Raw genomic sequence first — 20,042 nt, 5'->3', positions numbered from 1 at the left:
AGATACTCAGTGTTTAGTGAACCTTACAGATACCAGAAAAGATTTCTTTACCATACTCAGTCGATCACAACAGACAATACAGGAACTCAGACTTTGTTTGCTCTGGTGCTCATGATATAGGAGAGGCTAAAAATTATCTGCCTGAAAATAGTCACCACTAGGACTGAATGAAAGGTAAGGGGTTCTTTTGGCTGGAAAGGATCCTCGCCACTCAGAGCAGCTTGAATTGTTACACTCGTGTTTGATTTGGCATCTTCTCCTCCACAGATCTGCAGTATGCATGAATAAATTAGAAAGTGGGAGAGGTTCACTCCCTGTGGTTTGTTGTACTTCATCTTCCTCCTCTGTATAATAAGGGAAAGGAAATGAAGCAGCATTAAAATGCTGGGGGGAAAAGTGCTGTTACTTGAAGGGTTCAAAGGTACTGTTTGATTAAACAGGTCACAAGTAGGGTAGAACAAAAAGAATCTCAGGCATGTCCCTCATTTGAAACTGGTTTAGGAAAAAAAGCAGCAGGTGTCCTTTGAATGTGGAAATCAGTGACAAAAACAGGCAGTTTGTAGCTGTGGTTTTTTATTTAGGTTATGTTAATGAATCATGTAGTTGTCACTATGTGTGTGTAAAATAAAAAACCTAAAAACATGCTTCTCAGAGTCATGGTTACAAATAATAAAAGTATTCCACTGAGGTATTTTTCTGTAGCCCATGATACCTTTGGACAAACATGTCTGTGGCACCTGTTAATAGCTTATTAAGTCTTTCATAAATTGAACATTGCTGTAGTGTGTCAGCCCTTTTCTCCTCTATCCTTGCTTGCTCTTTATTTAGTTCTTAAGATGGTAAGAAATTACCCTTAATTTTTCACTATTGCTTACTCCAATTCTCAGCATTCAAAGGAAAAAAACTAGAAATGCAGCTAAACAATTGGTTCAATTGCAAAACATCAAATATTAATAAGTGATATTTCCAGTTACTTGTGTTTATATCAGTAGCTTGAGAACATCTGTTTGCATCTGACTTTTTTTTGGTATCTAGGCTGTCCATTGCTCTGAAACCTAATAGCTCTGTTGCCTTGTGTCTCACTTAATGCACCTGTTCCTGCTCTTTCCAGGTTCCAGCACTTTTTTACTTCTTTAGTTTCTTGGACTTCCTCCAACCATTTAGAAGATTTTTCTTTTTTTACTGGATTTCACAGACATTTCCCTGGATTTCTCCTTTTTCCCTCCATTCTCAACTCCTTTTTTTTTCTGATCATATAATAAGATCTGCTTGCCAGACAGTTTCCACCTCATTTTAGTGCTTCAGGAGTTTATGGCAATTTTTATACCCTTCTGCATGTTTCTGTTTTTAAACTAGTATGATACAAGAATTCAGTAAATTTTTCTTTAAATCCTTCCTAGTTATTCCTCCTCCCAGACATAGAAATCAACACTTTTCCTGTCTTCTAATGTAACTTTTTTTGGGTTTGTTTCTGTACTTGTCTTTACCCATTGCATTTTGCCAATTTTGTCATCGATTTCCTGTAAGATATTCCCTTCCTCTCTCCCCCATTTCCAAGAGGTTTTTTTGTGTCTCATGTGCAGTACTGCAGTTTACCTTCATTCTACGAGTTAACCTTTACAATAATTTATATTACGTTGGTAATGATGCTCAGGACTGTTTATACAGGGGGTCAGACAATTTTTAATCATGCTTTTAAAACCAGTCTTTTCATAACCCATGCATTCACCAAACCAGAGAAGAAAATGGTTCTTCCAAATTCTGGTTTGTGTTTGGGATATTTTTCTTTTCTTTGGTCATTCTTTATTTTTTCTGTAGAATAGCTACCAGTGTGGAAAAATAAATTTTGAGGAGAAGCTGCATACTGCTCTTTTAACAATGGAAGTTTTAGTGACCAGAGATAGTTACCTAAGGTATCTCTGGGCAGTGTGGTAGGTGGGCAGCCCAGTCATGAGATGCTCGGTGAATGTGGGAATTGTGAGATGGGTGATTTTACAGGTCAGACAAACTTGCCCTGTTATCCTGCTCAGAATTACCATCTAGTACTCAGTGTTGCTAAAATTAGCACAGTTATTTGTAGCAGTCAATTCAGCATGTAATTTCACAAATGAAGGCCTGAATTAGTAAATATGTCAAGAAGCATAGATAAGCAGACAGCTTCTTCAAGTTGTGGTTGCTTCTACGATACGATATTAAAGCAGTGAGTTGCACAGATTAACAACTGTGCTGTGCTCTGAGTTTTCTTCTAGAAATGCTTTCCTGAGCAAAGCTTTACCTGACTACACTCCTAGCTGTGTTCGTTTTTCTGTCTGTTGCCAGTGTTGTTTTACAGATCTGTATGAATAATTAGCTTTGTAATCCTGGCCAATAGTCACTGCCCAGTAAGAAAACACACAGTAAAGGAAACCTATCTGCATTAGAGTTTTGTGTGATACAGTCTTTGCATAAGGTAGTTTTAAACTTCAGAGTCTACCAACACTTGGCATTTAAGCAACTTTACCACTCTCTTTCCTGGTTGCACTTAAATTAGGAATGTTACTTGCTTTTGGACTGGAATCTTTCAGGACTGGCTTCTGAGTGTAGGTGAATATTTTAGCGATTTTTAAGTTGGACATGGAAGCTTTATTTTATAAAGAATGCATCTCAATAGTCTTCCTTTTTGTTTGCTTTTAAACAGTGCTGTAAAATAAGCACTTAGAGAATTCAATTTGGAACAGCCTGGGTAAAAAAAAAAGTAATAAATGGCAATTTCAACTTAATGAAGTTCTGGGTTTGCTTTTTTTATTTTTTTTTCAGTGTTAATGCCACAGTACAAATCCTATCTGCACTGGCATTCCACATCTGCAAGCAAAAATATGCACGCATGGTTTATTTCAGCTTTATGCATATCAACAGGCTGAAATTACTGGTTTGCACCAGTAGAGCACTTCTGTCCTTAAGGTTTGCATTAGTGCAGCTGTACCCATGTTGAAGCTAAATATGTCAGTATTTAGAACAAAGGAGGCTTCAGCTGCAAATTTGTAGAAGACACTTGGTATGAATGTGCACTTCGTACACTCTGCTCAGTTAACTTCATGGTATAATTACAGTTAAAATGTATAATTCTGGGTCAAGCACCCATATCCATTTTTCAACAAGTTACTTTAAACATTGGGGAATTTGATTTTGAGGTTTTGTGTACTTTAGTTGTTTGGAATAATTTTGTTCAAGGTGTAATGTTCCTCCACAACTGAACAGGGAACTTAGGAGTGCAGTTTGACTTTTATGTGCTTTTAATGTTGCTTTTTAAAAATACCATCTTATGTAAAACACACAGGGTTTTTTTCTTTTTTTTTTTGTAATTTGCAAATACTTAAAAATTCTTTTGACACTAAGTGCACAGGCAGTCTGTCTTTCAGTTTGTATATGACAGAGGGAGAGGCAGGAATACTCTTCAGGAAATAGAAGCAGGCTGTAGAGGATGGTAGGAGGCATAAGATACTGCTTTGGTGACTGGAGAACACTCCAACTTGAACTCTTTCCTCTGTGCAGTAGGTTGAAGCATCTGTTGTGCAGAGAACACATGACTGCTGCTGCTGCTGCTTCAAGCAGAGATTGATAAAACATTGTCCAGATGCACCTCCACCTAAGAAAGTCTAAGCTTTAATGCAACTTTAATTTTGGGGTTTTTTGACTAAGGGGCTTCAGCTTGCTTAGTTAGTTCCTTGTATAAATGTATTTAGTATAAAATCCCACCTTGCTTTAGAAAGTAGGAATCACAGTTGCATTTCATGCTACATACATGGGAAGATGCAAAATAGGCTGAACTTCACTTGACTGGACTTCTGATGAAATTTCACCGGTTCTGTTTTGTAGAGGGACTGTTCCAATGAAATCACATAGAAACCTCTGTTTTTAAGGAAAATTGTGTTCAGGGCAACTTCCTCTTTAGATGGTTTCCTTCGCCTTCTCCCATCTCACACTCTGAGATCTGTGGGAAAAGTGAGCTCTGTCTCTTTACCTTGTGTCATAACTGTTGTGTTAAGCAGACCATTTATTCCGTGTCTATTAAGAATTATTCCAAGGTAAACACTATAATCTTTAGCACAGCTGTAGTTTGGCTCCTGCAGACCTTTCTTTCTTTTTTTTTTTTTTAACCTTTTAAACTGAAAATCTTTTGACTTCAGTTCTGTAAGTACCTGATGTGTTACGAGGACCATGCAGTGTTTGCAGTGTACATTTACAGAGAGCTTTTGCAGACTGTTGGTTGAGTTCTTTGCTGGTTTGGGTTTTGGTTTTTTTTTCTGTACGTTGCTCACTAAATGGTAGTTTTACTTGACTGTAGTTCTGAAGCATGATTAATGTTTGAATTTCTTTAGCCTTTAAATATGACCAAGTCATCATGTGATTCATTTATGTCAAGAGCTTTTTCAGCACTGGAGTTTTCTATTAACAGGAGGATTGTTATTTGATTTGTTTAGCCATCATTATCTTAGGCTGGAGCATTAGCTTTACCCCAGAGAGAATAACTCCTATACCTATAGTACATCTGAAACTTTGAGTAATTATTCTTCAGTGTTATGTTTGCATATTTCCACATTGCAAATAGTTAAAAAAACTGACAGCAGTGGGATTTTAAAATAGCCTTCACTCATCTGCTCCCCACGTGAAAACTTCACAGCCACCACAGTACAAAAATGTAACTTCTGTGCTGAAGCCAGAAGCAATTAGACGTGGCTAGACAATGAGAAAATCTCCAGACTATTTAAACCATAAAAGTGGGAAAATCAGAATGTTATGTTTTATTGCAGGTTCGGGAGCTGCAGACTCGTTTGCAGAGCGTGCAGGCCACGGGCCCGTCCAGCCCGAGCCGTCTCACTCCTGCCAACCGCCCCGTTAACCCCAGCACCGGAGAGCTGAGCACCAGCAGCAGCAGCAACGACATTCCCATCGCCAAGGTGGGGATTTTTTGTTTGTAACCCTCCTCATGACCTGGGGAAAGCAGGCTTCATTTTGTGCTGTGCAAATGTGGGAGATGTTAAGTGGGAGATGTCCAAGGGAGTCCTAAGCAGGTCTGTGAACTTGAGCTGTGGAAAGGAATTAAACATTATTGATTGTAGTTCTCTCGGTTACAACACAGGACTCAATTCTCTAGTAGTTTGCTTCAGCTTTGCAAGTGTAACTAGAGAATACATGGGTTTTGTGTGATCTTTATGGGGTGTGTGCTGCTGTGTAACCTGTGCAGCATTCTGCCTTACAGATTGCTGAAAGAGTGAAGTTGTCAAAGACAAGATCAGAGTCTTCATCATCTGATAGACCTGTCTTAGGATCAGAAATTAGCAGCATAGGGGTAAGGACTAAAAACTGTGTGCATGCATGATCCATGTTCCAATAAAAGCATTGTTTTCTTAATAAAATTAATATATGAACTACCTGAAAATACTTTAAAAGCTAGTTTGAGGAAAATATTTCAACAAACAATATTTCACCCAGTATTAAGATCTCATTTTCTCGTAACTAGTGGATAGAAATCTCTCTCCTGAGTGACTTCAAGAGGAAAATTTTGGAGTCAGTTCCTCCAAAATACTCTTCAAGAAGACTCTCCAGTTGCATTTCACAACTTTCAACCAACAGCAAACTGGATTCTGCTTTTGAAATCCAATGTAAATCAGTAATGCTGTTGTTACTGTGTGTTAGTATTTGTTTTACTGAAGAACTTGGCTCTAACCCTTTGCTGTGCTCTCAAGAACATAAATAACTTGCATAGTAGGCTTTTTAAAAGTATAATGAAATAATGGACTTCACCCTTGGTTAGTAGAATTTTAGAACAAAATGGCTTCTAAAAATGGAATCTTGTAAATATTCTATTCAATGTAAAATTCATAACAAAAACTGAATAATGAATGCCTTGAAGGGAGTGCATGCAAGCAAATGCGGTTCTCAATGCAGAAAGTATCTGGGAGAAATCCAGTGGGTATCCATTCACAATGATCTGTTAACTGCCCTGTGCAGGTGTCTAGTACCGTGGCTGAACATTTGGCACATTCCCTCCAAGACTGCTCAAACATTCAGGAAATCTTCCAGACCCTCTATTCACATGGATCTGCTATCTCTGAAAGTAAAATCCGAGAGTTTGAAGTGGAGACGGAGAGATTAAATAGGTGAGCTGGAAAGTTAGATGTGCTCACACATGTTGTCTTCTGTTAGCTTCGTTAAAGTTGGCTGCTTTTTTACCCTTTTGGAACATTTCTTAGTTCAGTTTCAGCTCAGCTGTGGGAGCTGCAGATAAACATGGAATGTGGTTGCTGAAGAGGAGATTGAATTGTGTGCTAATGATTCTTTCCATGAGTATGAGTTTGTTCTTTATTAGATCAGCATGGCACCTTCCCTTGTCTGAACTGTGGAGTGTCCCTTCTCTGTGCCTGACCAAGTAGTCATGGTATCAGTTTTCATAAGACACATCACTCCTTGAAATAAGGACTCCCATAACTTAGTCTGAATCATTCTGGAATTATCTCGCTTTGTTTTGTCCTGAGGAAACAGAAGAATAGCATTTAACCGTCTCGATAAATGTACTGATATGTGATGGTGTTGCATATATACCAGGAAATAGGTTTCTGTCTGTAGAAGAGAGATTGCAGCTTTCTGATTGCAGTTAAAATACTGCTGGGGTTACCCTTCAGCAAGCTCTATCAAAACCAGTGTTTTGTGTCTTTTTTGGCACATAAAATCAAAACTCTGGATCACGAACGTGAGAATCATGTCTCAGCGTGCCTCTATCCAAATTCTGTCTTCCCCACACCTCGCTCAAATTTAGTCTGATCAGTACAATATCCCTTTATTTATAGCTCATGTTTTTGTAGTGCTGCAAAACGTGATCCTTGTTTTCTTTTTTTTTTTTTTTCTTGTCTTCTGCACACTGCACAATTATGCTTTGACAGCATGTATCATTATAGAAGATGTCAAGATACAGAAAGTGACGAGTTGTAGCAGCTAGAAAAGTCAGGGCTTTATTCTGGTAACTGAACAAATGGTATACTAGCCATTCTCATTGTTCTTTTTCAAGAAGTCAGTGATTTTAGAGTCCTGGATGGCATGAATTTCTTCATTAGCTACCTGTGCAAGGTTTCAAATTGTTGGTCTCTCTCATTTTGGTATATATCCAATTTTTACAGTTAGGCATAGTACATCTCAGTTGTCAGCAGAGAGAATAAACAGTAATACTGGTATTCTGAATCTTCATTTTCATGTTCACAGTTAATCTCATTGAGAAGGTTATTATGGTTAAGCTTCTGTTTGACTGTTGCCTGAACATTTGAAGATTACATTGCCCCACTGAAACCTCATTTGTAGTTCAGAAGTTCGCTCTCTAATCACAACCCAAACACAACTTCAGGTGGAATGGTTACTCTGGACGTTCAGAAGAAAGGAGGCATTTATGCAACTGCATGATCCCTGCACACACCCACAGTCACACTAATGAATATGCCATTTAACAGAAGTTGCAAATGTGGCAGCAGAAAGTGAGGAATGAAGGCAGAAAAATTGAGCAAAAGGTTAATATGAAACTCTCCTATGCAGCAGTCTTGTGGCTGCACAACAAGGGTACAGCTTTCTGCTTGCTGCTGCTGCATGGGGTTATGACTACATTTTACAAGAAGGAGAGGAGGAGAGGATGAGCTAAGAGAAATTTCTATCCTCTTGGCTTTTGATAAGGGATACAGAACTGATGTATTTTGCCATCTTCATTAAAAAACACTTCCATAGACTAAAAAATTTTTGTTGCTTCACAGTATGATTGTCCTAGAATTTTCAGGACAGTGACTGCAAGTTAAGCTTGAGGGTTGCAAATGACTTCTTTTTTTGCAGCCGTATTGAGCACCTGAAATCCCAGAACGACTTGCTGACAATAACACTGGAGGAGTGCAAGAGCAATGCAGAGAGGATGAGCATGCTTGTGGGCAAGTACGAGTCCAATGCCACAGCCCTCAGGCTGGCACTGCAGTACAGGTATGTAGCTACACAAGGGGCTCAGCCAGGAAGAGAGAGCTGGGGGAGACTTGGTAGAAGTGTTCAAGAGTGAAGTTGTTAGTGTGCCATAGTAATACTGTTTAATTTTTGTTTCCTTCCTGAAAAAGCACCCCTTTGGTCAAACTACTTGACAAACTACCCAACTGAAGTTATTGCGACAGTGTATTTCAACTCTAGTTGACCAGCATCTAACAGGAATGTAGAGGTTTATCTTTTCATTCTTAAGTACTGAATTAACATTTGAATTGGGGGTTGTGTGTAGGCTCAGACTTGTCTTGCTGAATCCAACCTTAAGATACAGTTTCTCTGTACCTTTCCAGAGAGCAGTGGACCAGGAAATGTTATACTCCACTCATACTCACAACTCAGAATGACTTTGTATTGCATCAGTTGGGATTGTGGATTAATGGCTTGATATTTGGTAATAAGTATGTAAATTTGCTTCAAACTGTTTGCAGAAATATCGCGTCAACACCTTCAACTGCAACTAATTTAGGACAGGCAGGTTTGGTCTTGGGACAACTTGTATGCCTTTTAAAGAATGTATTCTTTTACTGTCAGCCTTGAGCAAGTTGCAAGGAAGTGTAAATTGCTGATAGTATATTAGTATATTAGTACAGTTAATAGTATAATAGTGCATTAGTATGTATTTTTTAAAGCATTAAAATGCAACAGGGAATGTGTGACTCATAGCTGGAAGCTGTTCCATTTTAAGGAGGAAGATCTTACAGCCCGTACAGAGCAAGAAGTATTTTTCTTGCATCTTCTTTTCTTCTTACAACACTTTGTGTAGAATAATTATATTGTAAAGAATACTGTATTTTGTATAGTAAGAAAGTCTGGGAAAAGTTTCTCGGAAGGACCACGTTGACCACTGTTTGTATTGTCATCTGTTTAAAACATACTTCTGGAGCTTCCTTTATTTCAGGTCGCTCTCTTCTCTTTTGTCTTTTTACATTACTTGAGGCCAATCTGGCACTGTTATAAGAATGAGGAGACTACTGAATGCTTGTGATAGGCTATGTGTATAATGTTATTTAATATCTCTGCTGCTAGACAAGTAGTAGAGAGTAATGAAATTAATCAGCTATCTCCTTTTTTGTTGTTGCTGTTGCAGGTATTGCTCCCCTTTAAATTGCAGTTAATATTTTGTGTGATTTTTGTTTTCCCTTTCAGTGAACAGTGCATAGAAGCATATGAGCTGCTGTTGGCATTGGCAGAAAGTGAGCAGAGTCTCATTCTTGGGCAATTCAGAGCTGCAGGTGTTGGTTCTGTTGGTAAGATGTCAGTGAATCACTTAATTTTTTTTGGCACGTCAGTTAGCATTAAAATTGGTTGTAATGGTGAATCATGTCATGACCCATTACTTAAGAATGTTCTCCAGTCTTTTTTTGTTTTTAAGTGTCTAAATTATTTTACACACCCCAAAAATAAGGGGAAAATACAAGAGAGCAATTTAAATTCACCTGTATATGCTATCACGAGGAGATGCCTCTTCTGGCAGGGGTGAGACTGTTGTAGGCATGCTGCTGTACAGAGTGGAATAATTAAGCAATACTTGTGAGCACAGGTATCTTAGGGCCATACAGCTGTGGTAATTCCAAATCCAGATTCAGTAAGATTGACTCCCCAGAAACTGAGTCTAATCTATGAAAAACTGGGATTAAAACAATACAAAGGTAGTACTGAATAGTTAAAAATAAAAATTTTTTTAAATGCTCTGAAATTTTAAAACATTTTATATCCTGTTTAGCCTGTATGTTACGGATTTTTCTTATTTTGTGGTTAGTTAATCCTGTGGCTAAGTGTTGTTTTTTAATATGCTGCCTGCTAAGTAGTGGAGCAAGCCACTATCATAGGTACAGTACAGTTCAGAAATTTGGAGCTTGACTTTGCTGCTGGCTCCATTCTTCTGATAGAAAGAGGTGATTACACAATGAAATTCCAGTGTTATTAATCCCATTCCTTTTACTGATAGGAGAAGGCAGCCACAGTAATCTTCAAGTAGAAAGAAGGGAAACATTCAGAGAGAGAATAGCTCTTCATACTGTGCTGAGGCACAGCAAGTGCCTGGTGTGTTAGGAGCACTGGCTTCTCAGTAGAGGGGAAGTCTGAGATTTTCTTCCACCTTTCTCCCAAACTCTGTTCATTCCTTTCCACAATGTGCTAGGGAACTTCTCCCAGCTGGCACAGATCATTGAGTAGCAAAATTGAATTTAGGCTTGGATTTTCTACTCCTGTACGTGGTTGAAAGAAATCTTAGAAGAGAGAAATACTTTGGGTTTGAGTAGGGTTTCGTCTGACATGGGTTTTATGGAAGAGATTGTAGTTAAATTTTTCTGTAGGTGTCTGTCTACAGCTCTTAATTATGGTATTATCAGTTACAGCCCTGAGACAGAAACAGTGCAAATTTCCCATTACACAGTACAGCATGGAGGAAGTTGTGTATGGTTTTATGTACCTTTACTTCACCATGAAATTTGATTAACACACCTAGATAAAATAACAGATTATTGGTTTGAAGATCAGTCAAGCTTTATATCAACATCTGTGAGTGGAGAATTCATGGGAGTTGCATCACTTAAAGCTGAACATATCCAGCTTCTCTTAACAGAACATTCACCCTTCCTTTCTTCCTCATAAATGTTACTTCTAGTCCATGCACTTCACTCAGCAAGTGTGAAGTACAGGTGATTGACTTGAACAAGGATTAAATGGAAATCTAACACAGAGCAAGCTGTTGGGTTTTGGTAAAGTATGAATATTATGTAGCTTAATATACAAATGCATTTGTAGATTTTCTGTGTAGCCAGTAACAGTCTTAATTTAATGACTTGATTGCAGCTGGAAGATTGTAGGAGTAGTGACAATGGTGGTTTCAGTCCTGCTTCTCCTGAAGCTTACCAGCTACACAGGTGCTGTATAACCACTAAAAATTAGAGCAATTTAGTAAACCAGTGCTGGTTTTCTTTTGGCTTAGTATGCATGACTGTAAACTGTGAGAGGCTGCTTCTGAGCACAGAGCAATTCTGTCTGGCCAGATGGCCTGTGAGAAAGTGTCCTGGCAAACCATCAGGCTTGAGATCCAGGTGCCTGTGAGAAGAAGCTCTGGAAATGACTACACTGTGACACCACACTGCACTGACTGGAGTAAGAGTTGTAATTGAGGCTGAGGCTTTTCCACTGTGTTCATAATTTGAGCATCCAAACATAATATTAATGCAGAATGCAAACCATTACAAACAGACAAGCTAAAATCATACATCACTTAAGACATATTGCCTGGAGCCACAAGTACCTGGAGCTTGTGACTGGGAGAGGGGTGCATTCAGGCCAGTATCCCAGTTACCTCTGATGCTCACACAGAAGTGAAGTTGCTTTTACCTAACAGATTGGTAATTTATTGTCGTTGTCTTGGTATAAACTGAGAGCGAGTAGAAGGATCTCTACTCTTGCCTTAATTCCTGTCTGAAACATTGTTTGAACACTAGGGGACCAGACAGGTGATGAAAATGTCACCCAGATGCTTAAGAGGGCTCATGACTGCAGGAAGACAGCTGAGAATGCAGCAAAAGCCTTGCTGATGAAACTGGATGGGAGCTGCGGGGGAGCCTATGCAGTCACAGGTTGTAGCGTGCAGCCCTGGGAAAGCCTCTCCTCCAACAGCCACACCAGGTAACTGAAACTCATCTGCTACCCTAATCTCCTAACCTTTGATTTCAGACCAAAAATTATGTTCTATTGTATTTGCTGAGCTACCTCTCCTCACCCCAGTCCTCTAGCTTCTGTGCTTTGATTTATAAGTCACCATGCCTCAGTGGTCTAATTGTCTTTGGACTTTGAGCAGCTCCAGCCAAGAAGGGTTTTGTATAAATTTGTTTCAAATGGGTGACTCAGAACTTTGATCTTCCTCATAAAGGGCAAAACCATTACATTTGTTTTACTACAGTGACTTTCTTGCTGTTTTATTGGAACTGATATCATGCACCTGTTACTCATACCTATTGTATGCAGACAGCACAGATGTGTAGTGAACGAGAGATCTGAAGCAGGCTTTCACTGGCATTTTGGAGTGCTCAAGGATTGTCTTCAAAATGTTGCAAATCTAGCCATTCTGTTTTAAACCATTGTCTCTCCCTTCTCCTTACCCTTTGCCCCCCTCCAAATTCTTCTTCCCATCCTGTTCTTTTCACTCGTGGAGTGGAATAGAGTGGGTTTTTCCAGGAAAGACTGGAAAAAAAGCACTTTTTCTGAAGACCTATAAAATAATGATACTTAGATGAGCTATTATTGCAGAAGTATTCCAGCTCAAATATATCTGCCAGCAGCTTAATTTTGAGTTTTTGCCCGCCTGTGGTATAATTGTACTCTGCAGTGAATATGTGTGCTTGTGTATGGATACAAATTTGGCAAGTGTCCTGGATAAATATAGATGAACACTTTTCTCTTTAAAAGTTATTTTTGTTTCTCAGATTTGCTCTAAAACTTCATTTTAATTCAGTTTTCTAGCCAATTCTTTATTCAAATGCTGTCATTTTTTTGACACTTCAGAAGTTTATTTTAGTACTATATCATTTCTTTTTCTTGCTGATGCCTCCTCCAACGGATCTTATTTCCTGCCATATGACTGGCATGGAATAGCTAAAAAGTGAGCAAAAAGGTAATCTGAGGGAACAGGGTCCTAATGTGAGGTGAATTTTAATGTTTTATTCAGAGAAGTTTTCTGGTGCACTCTCAGTCCAAGAAAGCTGTGTCTTTATATAGAAATTATTGTGGCAGCACCTGTGCTAGTAGTACACTGATCACACTTTGTAACAGAAGCATTTACCAGCCTTGGAAAGAAATAACATAAAGCTGTTTCAAGCACTTGGCTTGCTGTGTCTTAGGCTGTATCTACACCTGTATGTGAATGTGTTGTCTGTCTACACGTAGTAACACATCTACCTAAGCGAAGCTCGTTTTCCATTCTATTGTTTGAAAGGATCATTTTCAGTTTTTCATAACTACCTCAGTGGTTTTTTTCCTTGTGAGGTATCTGGCGTGTAGTCAAGGCATAGTAATTTTTTTTTTCTTGAAAACAGTTCAGGTATTTTCCAGTACTGACAGGGAAGAACTGGGGGGGGAGGGGGGAAGGGGTTGTTCTTGTTTTAGTGTTTGCTTTCCTAGCCTTTCACTGAAAGTGTTTGGTAGGAATATAGTATCTACAGCTCTTGCTTGCTTTAACAGAATTTTTGGGAGGCTAAGAGAGGGAGGATAAGAGTCTGTGTGTCTGTGTTTGTTGGTGGTCAGCTGGACCTGTGTGTGTGTGTGTCCAAGTGAAGTGTTGGCTCAGTGGATAAAGTTTCAGCAGAGCATGTTTAAAGTGGCAATGGATTTAAAATTTCATCAGGATGAACTATGTCATGAATGTGAAAATGCAGTTATGACTGTTCTTATATGAAAGAGACATTTTAGCTTGAGCCATTATCACTATAGTATTTTTAGTTCTGGTGTGGAGAAAGATACTGTGCTGAATGAGGTAACTTTTACAATTTTTTTTTTAAATATGTGGAATATAGGCGATAAAAGCTCTTGTCACTCACCCAGAGGGCACACACAGGGAATTTGTGACATGGGCATCCTGATCTGATTGTCACTTACACATTGTTGTCCTTCTCCCCTCCCCCCATGCCCAAAGTAATTTATCTTTGCCTAAGCATACATATCAATGAAAACATTTTTGAAACTTCAGCTTCTCCAGAAAATATAAATCTTCTCTTCTTTCCTTCTGTTCTGTTCAAGTGACATGTGGTTAGAGGTGTTTTTAGATTTTTTTTCTTCCTGTGAACCCTGACTCAAAAGAGAGGAATCATTCCCCTCTTCAGCTTACAGACACATGACATTGTGCCAGCCCATTGATGGAAAGAAAGCCTGTCTTTATCCAAAAGGCGCATGCTTTTCTATATTTGTATCACAGCACCACAGAATCATCAAGTTTGGAAGAGACCTTCAAGGTCATCCAGTCCAACCATCACCCCAGCACCACCATAACCACCCCTAAACCTTATCCACAAGTGCCACATCCAGACTCGTCTTGAACGCTTCCAGAGGTGGTGACTCCACTGACTATCTCGGCAGCTTAATCCAATGCCTGACCACTCTTTCAGTGAAAATTTTTTTCCAGTATCTAATCTGAACCTGCCCTGGCACAATTTAAGGTCATTTCCTCTCACCTCCAGTGAGTGCTGTGTGAGCCACCCGCCACTTGGGGACCACTGCAAGAATACTTTTACAGTATTTGATTGAAACATTCTTTGAATCTGCAAAATTTATTTTTCTTGCCTTAGATGTTTTAGTGTGGCAGGCTTTTAGTTGCAGATATGTATTGCTACCTTTTCCCTTTGAAACTAAATGAATAAAGCAGTAGTAGGATGATGAAAACTGTCCTTTGCTGACACTTGTGAAAAATGACCAATTCTTCCTGTTGTTTGAAATCCTGTAGCATATGGAGTTACAGTGGAATTGTTGACCCATCTTGGGCTTTGAAATTTCAAATGAGATTCTGAATGTCAAATCATTGGACGCATTACTGAGAGTAAATGCTTCGTGACCTACTAGTGACAAGTGGTTAAAGACTGTAAAAGAGAGCAACTGAAATGAAAATAAATGAAATGCAATGAAAGAGCAGCTAAATAATGCTAAAAAAGCAGTACCACAATAATGTTGCCAATTCAGATTTTGAAAATAGAAATTGGTTTGCAATATAGTTGGAAGTCATAATTACTTTAAATGGACAGAAGCTAGGTATAGAACATACACTGCCAACAAGGTTTGACTGATTGCACCTTTGGAAGGAAACAAAAGGGAAGAAGCCCAGTTGTAACACTGACTGAAAATATGGTGTATTTTATTCCCTGCTGTGCTAGTAAGCCCAACCTTACATCTGGGTTCATGGCAGGACAGATTTGGTCCATTACATGCAAAGGCAGTTCTTTTCAGTATTATGCAGTGTCACAAAATATCTGAACTCAATCAAGTGTAGGAATATATATCTCCTCAGAACCATCTTAGGTTTCAGATAAGTTGGTGACAGACAAGATTATCTTAGCTGAGGCATGCAAATAAGTTATTTAGAAATGTCCAAACAGTTATCTTAGTGTTATCTGTGTAACACTGTTGCTGGACTGAAGCAGTCTCAGAAGGAAGCAGGGCAGTTTACCAAAGGTTCTGATTTTAGCTGTTGTTTGTCCTTTCCCTGGTTGGGGTATATTTCAGTTTGTCAGGAGGTTACTACCTTCTGGCATTTTGCTGTTTCAGATCTCAAGCTACAATGTTCAGCCAGAAAGAAGGTGTTTGGGCTGTGTATACTGCGGATCAAGGGTATTCTTCAAAGCATTAGGCCATGTGCAGGTATTCAAGCAAGTTCCTGGATTCAGTTCTGCCAAGTGTATTATCCACACCATTGCTGAATTGCAGATTTATTTACTTATTGACTTCATTTTTAACAGATAAAATGATGCTCATATAGGGTTTTGTGGACAAATTTTTGTAGTGTACAGAAACTACTCACAGAGAAGCACTGCTGAAAGCATCCTTTATATCCGTCCGCTGCATTTTATACACACACACTCATGCCAGAAAATAAGACTGACATTGTGCTGTACCAGCCCACATATTTTCCACAAATTGTATATGAAAATTAATTTGCCGTCACCCAGGCATGACATCATCATAAAAGACTTGAGGGATGAAGCAAGTGTGAAGAACATTTCTCCTTGCTTGTTCTGATACAGCATCAGTGAGAATGGGCAGATTGATGTTGTATTCCCTCCAGCTGTGATGAAACTGTGATCCTTTCTCTGTCCTCACCTAAACACTTGAGAAATGAGAAACTGCACATCTTTTGCAACAGTTTCCTGTGGGTTTTGGATGGATGCATTATACTATAAACGTTTTCCTTTGTCCAGATTGCTGTTCAGAAGGGAGGTAATATCAGAAATTCAGGATGAAGTGCTCACCAGCTGTCATCCCTTAAAGAGAGCAGCACTGAACCTGCACTGTGGCTGTGGAGAGCTGTTAGGTGGGGCTTTTGGGGGAGCACACCCTGGCAGAGTTGCTGGGGAGATCAGAAACACTGCAGTGTAGTTTCTGTCCCTTCCTCCCCAGTTGCTTCCAGTCTTCTGGGTGGGGACATGCTGCTAAATGCAGGGGGAGAGTGAAGGTTCTTGTCCTCTTGTGTGCTGGCTGAGAAACAAGTTCCTTGCTGAGCTCCCCTCGACTTTTTAAAAAAAAAACAAAAAAAAAACCGAGAAGAAGAGCAGCTTGCTAGCAATTCACCAGAGGAGCCAACTCAGCTGCAGACAGGCAGGCAGCCAGCCAGGACTGAAGTAAAAGCAGCCTCAGTATCACTGGCAACAGCCCAGACTGCCTTCCTCAGTTTGGACTGCGCTCCCCTAGCATGTATGTGCATAGCTGTGGGTCTTTAAGGGCCAAAGTCTGTGAGTATGCACAGCGAATGAGGTCCAGCTCCACATAACAAACTTTCAGCGTTTTTTTGCTCAGGTTTCATTTGCAGCAGGAGGGCTGGGTTTTCTTTCCTTTGCAAGCAAAAACTGAGATGAGGTCTTTGTGCCCCAGGATTTGAAGCCTTTAAAAGTTATCCTTCCTCCAACAACAGCTGTTTTACATTTAATCCAGAAAAGCTCTGCAATTGCAGTCTTTGGGTGCTGAGGAAGAAACTTGCTATATGACTTCAGTACAGCATTAAATATTTTCACATTGTCTATCCTCATTATTTTTATATAAATATCTACTTCAGCAAGATGCCTTTAGGCTCAGTAAAGCAAGATTTCAAGGTTTTCTAATAAAGAAACAATATGAACAAAAATTTGTTTCAGTTTGAGAGGGTTTCTATGTATAGGTACTGAGTGCTCTTAAGCTTTGCTGCTGAAGGACATGGATGAAAACAAAAGCAAAGACCAATTTACAGTTGCGTCGACTGTGGCAGGCACCTCTTATCCCTCAGAAAACGAGAGAATAATGTGAAATTAACACAGAACTGTAATAAAGAGCTGTAATGTCATATTTCATGAGGAGGAAGGATTTTGAGAAATCTTTGTAGACCTGCCAATTCTCTATCTTCTCCAAGGCTGTGCTTGGAATTTGTGGGAAGATGGGCAATTATTTGAAGCACTTCAAAATCAGTGTAGCTTTAACTGAAGAAAAACCAAAGGAAAGATAAAATTCAAGCCTTTCTTGGTAGGCTTCCCCTTTGCACATGCATAATATTTTAGGACATCATCATGGCTCTCATAGCATCTAGCAGGTGGGACTTTTCCTCTTAGTACAAAAATGTTGAACAGCAGTGCAATTTGATACAGAAAGTGATTTATTCCCCTGCTGATAACTGAGATCATCTAACATTCCAGACAGCCGCAGTTAATGGATGACTTATCCCTCACCCGGCAGCTGATTACAGGACCTCAGGAGACAGCAGGCAGCTTTGAGTGACGCTCTAGAAACAACATAGCATTTTATTTTCCTTTCAGTGTTATTGCAAATACATTCAGCCCCAGAATACTACAGCTGTGTCAGTCTGGGCCCCCTGCAGCACTGGTGTGCAAGGAGGTGGGTAGGCAGCACTCAGCCACCATTGCTCTAAAGACGTTATTACCCCGTTCTGCAATCTCTGTGTAAACACTTGTGGGGCAGAGCATTGGGCCCTCATTTGTTCAGAAGATCCACCAAGTCTTTTATGATGACTTTTTATTAGAATTCCTGCTACTCTATGGGTTTGTTTTAAATCACTCTAGCCCTGAAGGAGTGTCAGTATGCTGAGGAGTACACCTTCACATGAACTGAATGATGCTATCTCCCAGCAACTGCCAGTGGAATTTTGCTCAGGTTGATTCCTAACAGTATCCATTAAAATATCCGAGGTGGTAACTGGTATGATCATCAGCAGAGATAAATCAAGTCTGGGTTGATTCTTTTTTCCTGCTTCTCAAAAAAGATGAAGACTCAGTGTCTGAGCAGCTTGCTATGCTAGGTTATTGCTAAGAAGTCTTAAGTAACTTTTTTTTCTTCCTTTTTAATTAAACAAAAAATACTTTTTTTCAGAAGACACCATTTCAGAAAAAGTAATTCAGTTACACATCACTAAATATCTGATTTGCAGAGAAGTTGTCACATGATTTAATTTTCTCATGCAGCTTAGAAAATTTCTTTTCTGAATTTGTCACATCTCACATTGCAATGTCTGGTCCATAAGTTTGTGTCCTTTCTGTAAACTTCTGAGTAAGACTCAGATGCATTGATGAAGTATTTGGAGGGTGTTTGATGTAAAAATTAAGATTTTGTTCTAAATGTGTATTTTTTTAATGCCATTCTTTCTCTTTCCAGTACTACCAGCTCAACCGCAAGCAGTTGTGACACAGAATTTACGAAGGAGGATGAGCAGCGGCTGAAGGATTACATCCAGCAGCTGAAAAACGACAGGGCAGCAGTGAAGCTGACAATGCTGGAGCTGGAAAGCATCCACATTGATCCCCTTAGTTATGACGTTAAGCCACGTGGAGACAGCCAGAGGCTGGACCTGGAAAATGCAGTCTTGATGCAGGAACTCATGGCAATGAAGGTATTTTATTCATAACCAAGAGGGGAGCTGCTCTGCTGTCAATGCCCCTGTGCCACTAAACATGCTCAGTCACACACGGGGGAGGCTTTTGTCATGGTCACTGGGTAATAAAGGGTAACTTTGTTGGAACACATAATCTGGACTGAAAGTAGTCAGAAAGCGACAGAAGGCAGTGCATTAACAGTGATGAGCTATGTGTGTTTTGAATTAGGCAAGGACTTCATCTGTGTCTGTAAACTTGGAATGTTCTTCTTGACAAACCAGATGCTCTGTCTCTAAGAGATATGGCAGCTGAATTGCTCAAGGATGACCAAAAACCATGATTCAGCACTTCCCAAGAGACAGTTCATTACTTACGAGCTTGCAAATGTGTGCATCATGAATATTTGTGAACTGAAGCAGAACAAACTCAATTCCTTTTAATATTGCTGTGGGAGGAGGAATGATCAAATGTCCTCCCTAATGCTCTCTGGCAGTTGGTCACAAGTCCTGAGCTGTTCTAGGCATCGTGTTGCAATCTGTAGCTCAGTCCAGAGTCTGAGCAAAGAGTAGGGTGTGTAATGAGTTGCATTAACTCAGGGTTTTGGAGAAAACCCTGGTTATATGTCCCGTTCTAAAGATGTGATCTAGAAAAGCTGATCTTTATTGACCAGGTGTAGAGCTTACATCATTTTAAATCTGTCTTCTGTGTTGATTTTGAGAGGTGAACTAAAACATAGGAAGATATCAAAGGCAATAAAAGTATACGTCTGCATTCAGAATTTGTCTAGTTTTGGTTCAGTTTAAGTAAGTTTAATTTCTGCATTTTAGCAAGTGCTAATTTAGCCAACTAATTGCAGAAATGTCAGGTGATGGTATTGAGTGGGACAGCAAATCCTAACAGTTTCATAAGCTTCTAAAGTTACAGATTTTTGTTCAGACGTGCTGCTTCTGGCTCAGTGGTAGCCTGGTAATGATGATTATGTTCTTAGTGGTGCTGCTTTTCCATGACAACAGATACAGTTTTGCAATAATGCATTCATTATTTGCAGTTAGGAAAAGATTGCTTCCTAGCTAGATTTTAAAATTATATTAGTTGTTTGAATACATTGTGGCCAACAGCAATGTATTCCCCACAACTAAAGTATGCAAGATGTACTGGAAGATGTTGGTAGATAAATAGAAGTGTATTTCAGATATCACACTTCCTTCTCCTTTTTTTGCATCCAGATCTTCCCTGAAATCTTTTGTACACCATTCTTACATCTATTTTTAAATTTTAAATTACTTTATTTTCATAATTTTATTTTAATTTAAAGGTAAGGGCAAACTGTAGAGCTGTATCCCTTGTAAGTAGTGCCCTTGCCTTCTCGAACACCAGCAGATGCATATCATTGCAACTATTGAGTGCTGGTAGTCCTTTTGTTCACACAACAAT

The 20,042-nt window shown here is 39.3% G+C and overlaps 1 protein-coding gene across 1 annotated transcript in view; it reads left to right on the top strand.

The window, feature by feature from the left end:
• The window catches only part of MCC (MCC regulator of WNT signaling pathway), a 187,224-nt gene that overhangs the window by 146,696 nt on the left and 20,486 nt on the right, over positions 1 to 20,042 (top strand). Inside the window, 7 exon segments of the mRNA XM_042020618.1 lie at positions 4,791 to 4,937; positions 5,240 to 5,329; positions 5,992 to 6,140; positions 7,849 to 7,989; positions 9,187 to 9,287; positions 11,502 to 11,685; positions 18,391 to 18,625. Coding sequence (XP_041876552.1) covers positions 4,791 to 4,937; positions 5,240 to 5,329; positions 5,992 to 6,140; positions 7,849 to 7,989; positions 9,187 to 9,287; positions 11,502 to 11,685; positions 18,391 to 18,625 — 1,047 coding nt within the window.

This window comes from Corvus kubaryi, unplaced genomic scaffold, assembly GCF_017639235.1.
Source record: "Corvus kubaryi isolate FWS band 111438036 unplaced genomic scaffold, C.kubaryi_AGA036_p1.0 37028, whole genome shotgun sequence".
NCBI lineage: Eukaryota > Metazoa > Chordata > Aves > Passeriformes > Corvidae > Corvus > Corvus kubaryi.
Note: the sequence above shows the minus strand (reverse complement) of the source record. Positions and strands in the feature narration are given on the sequence as shown.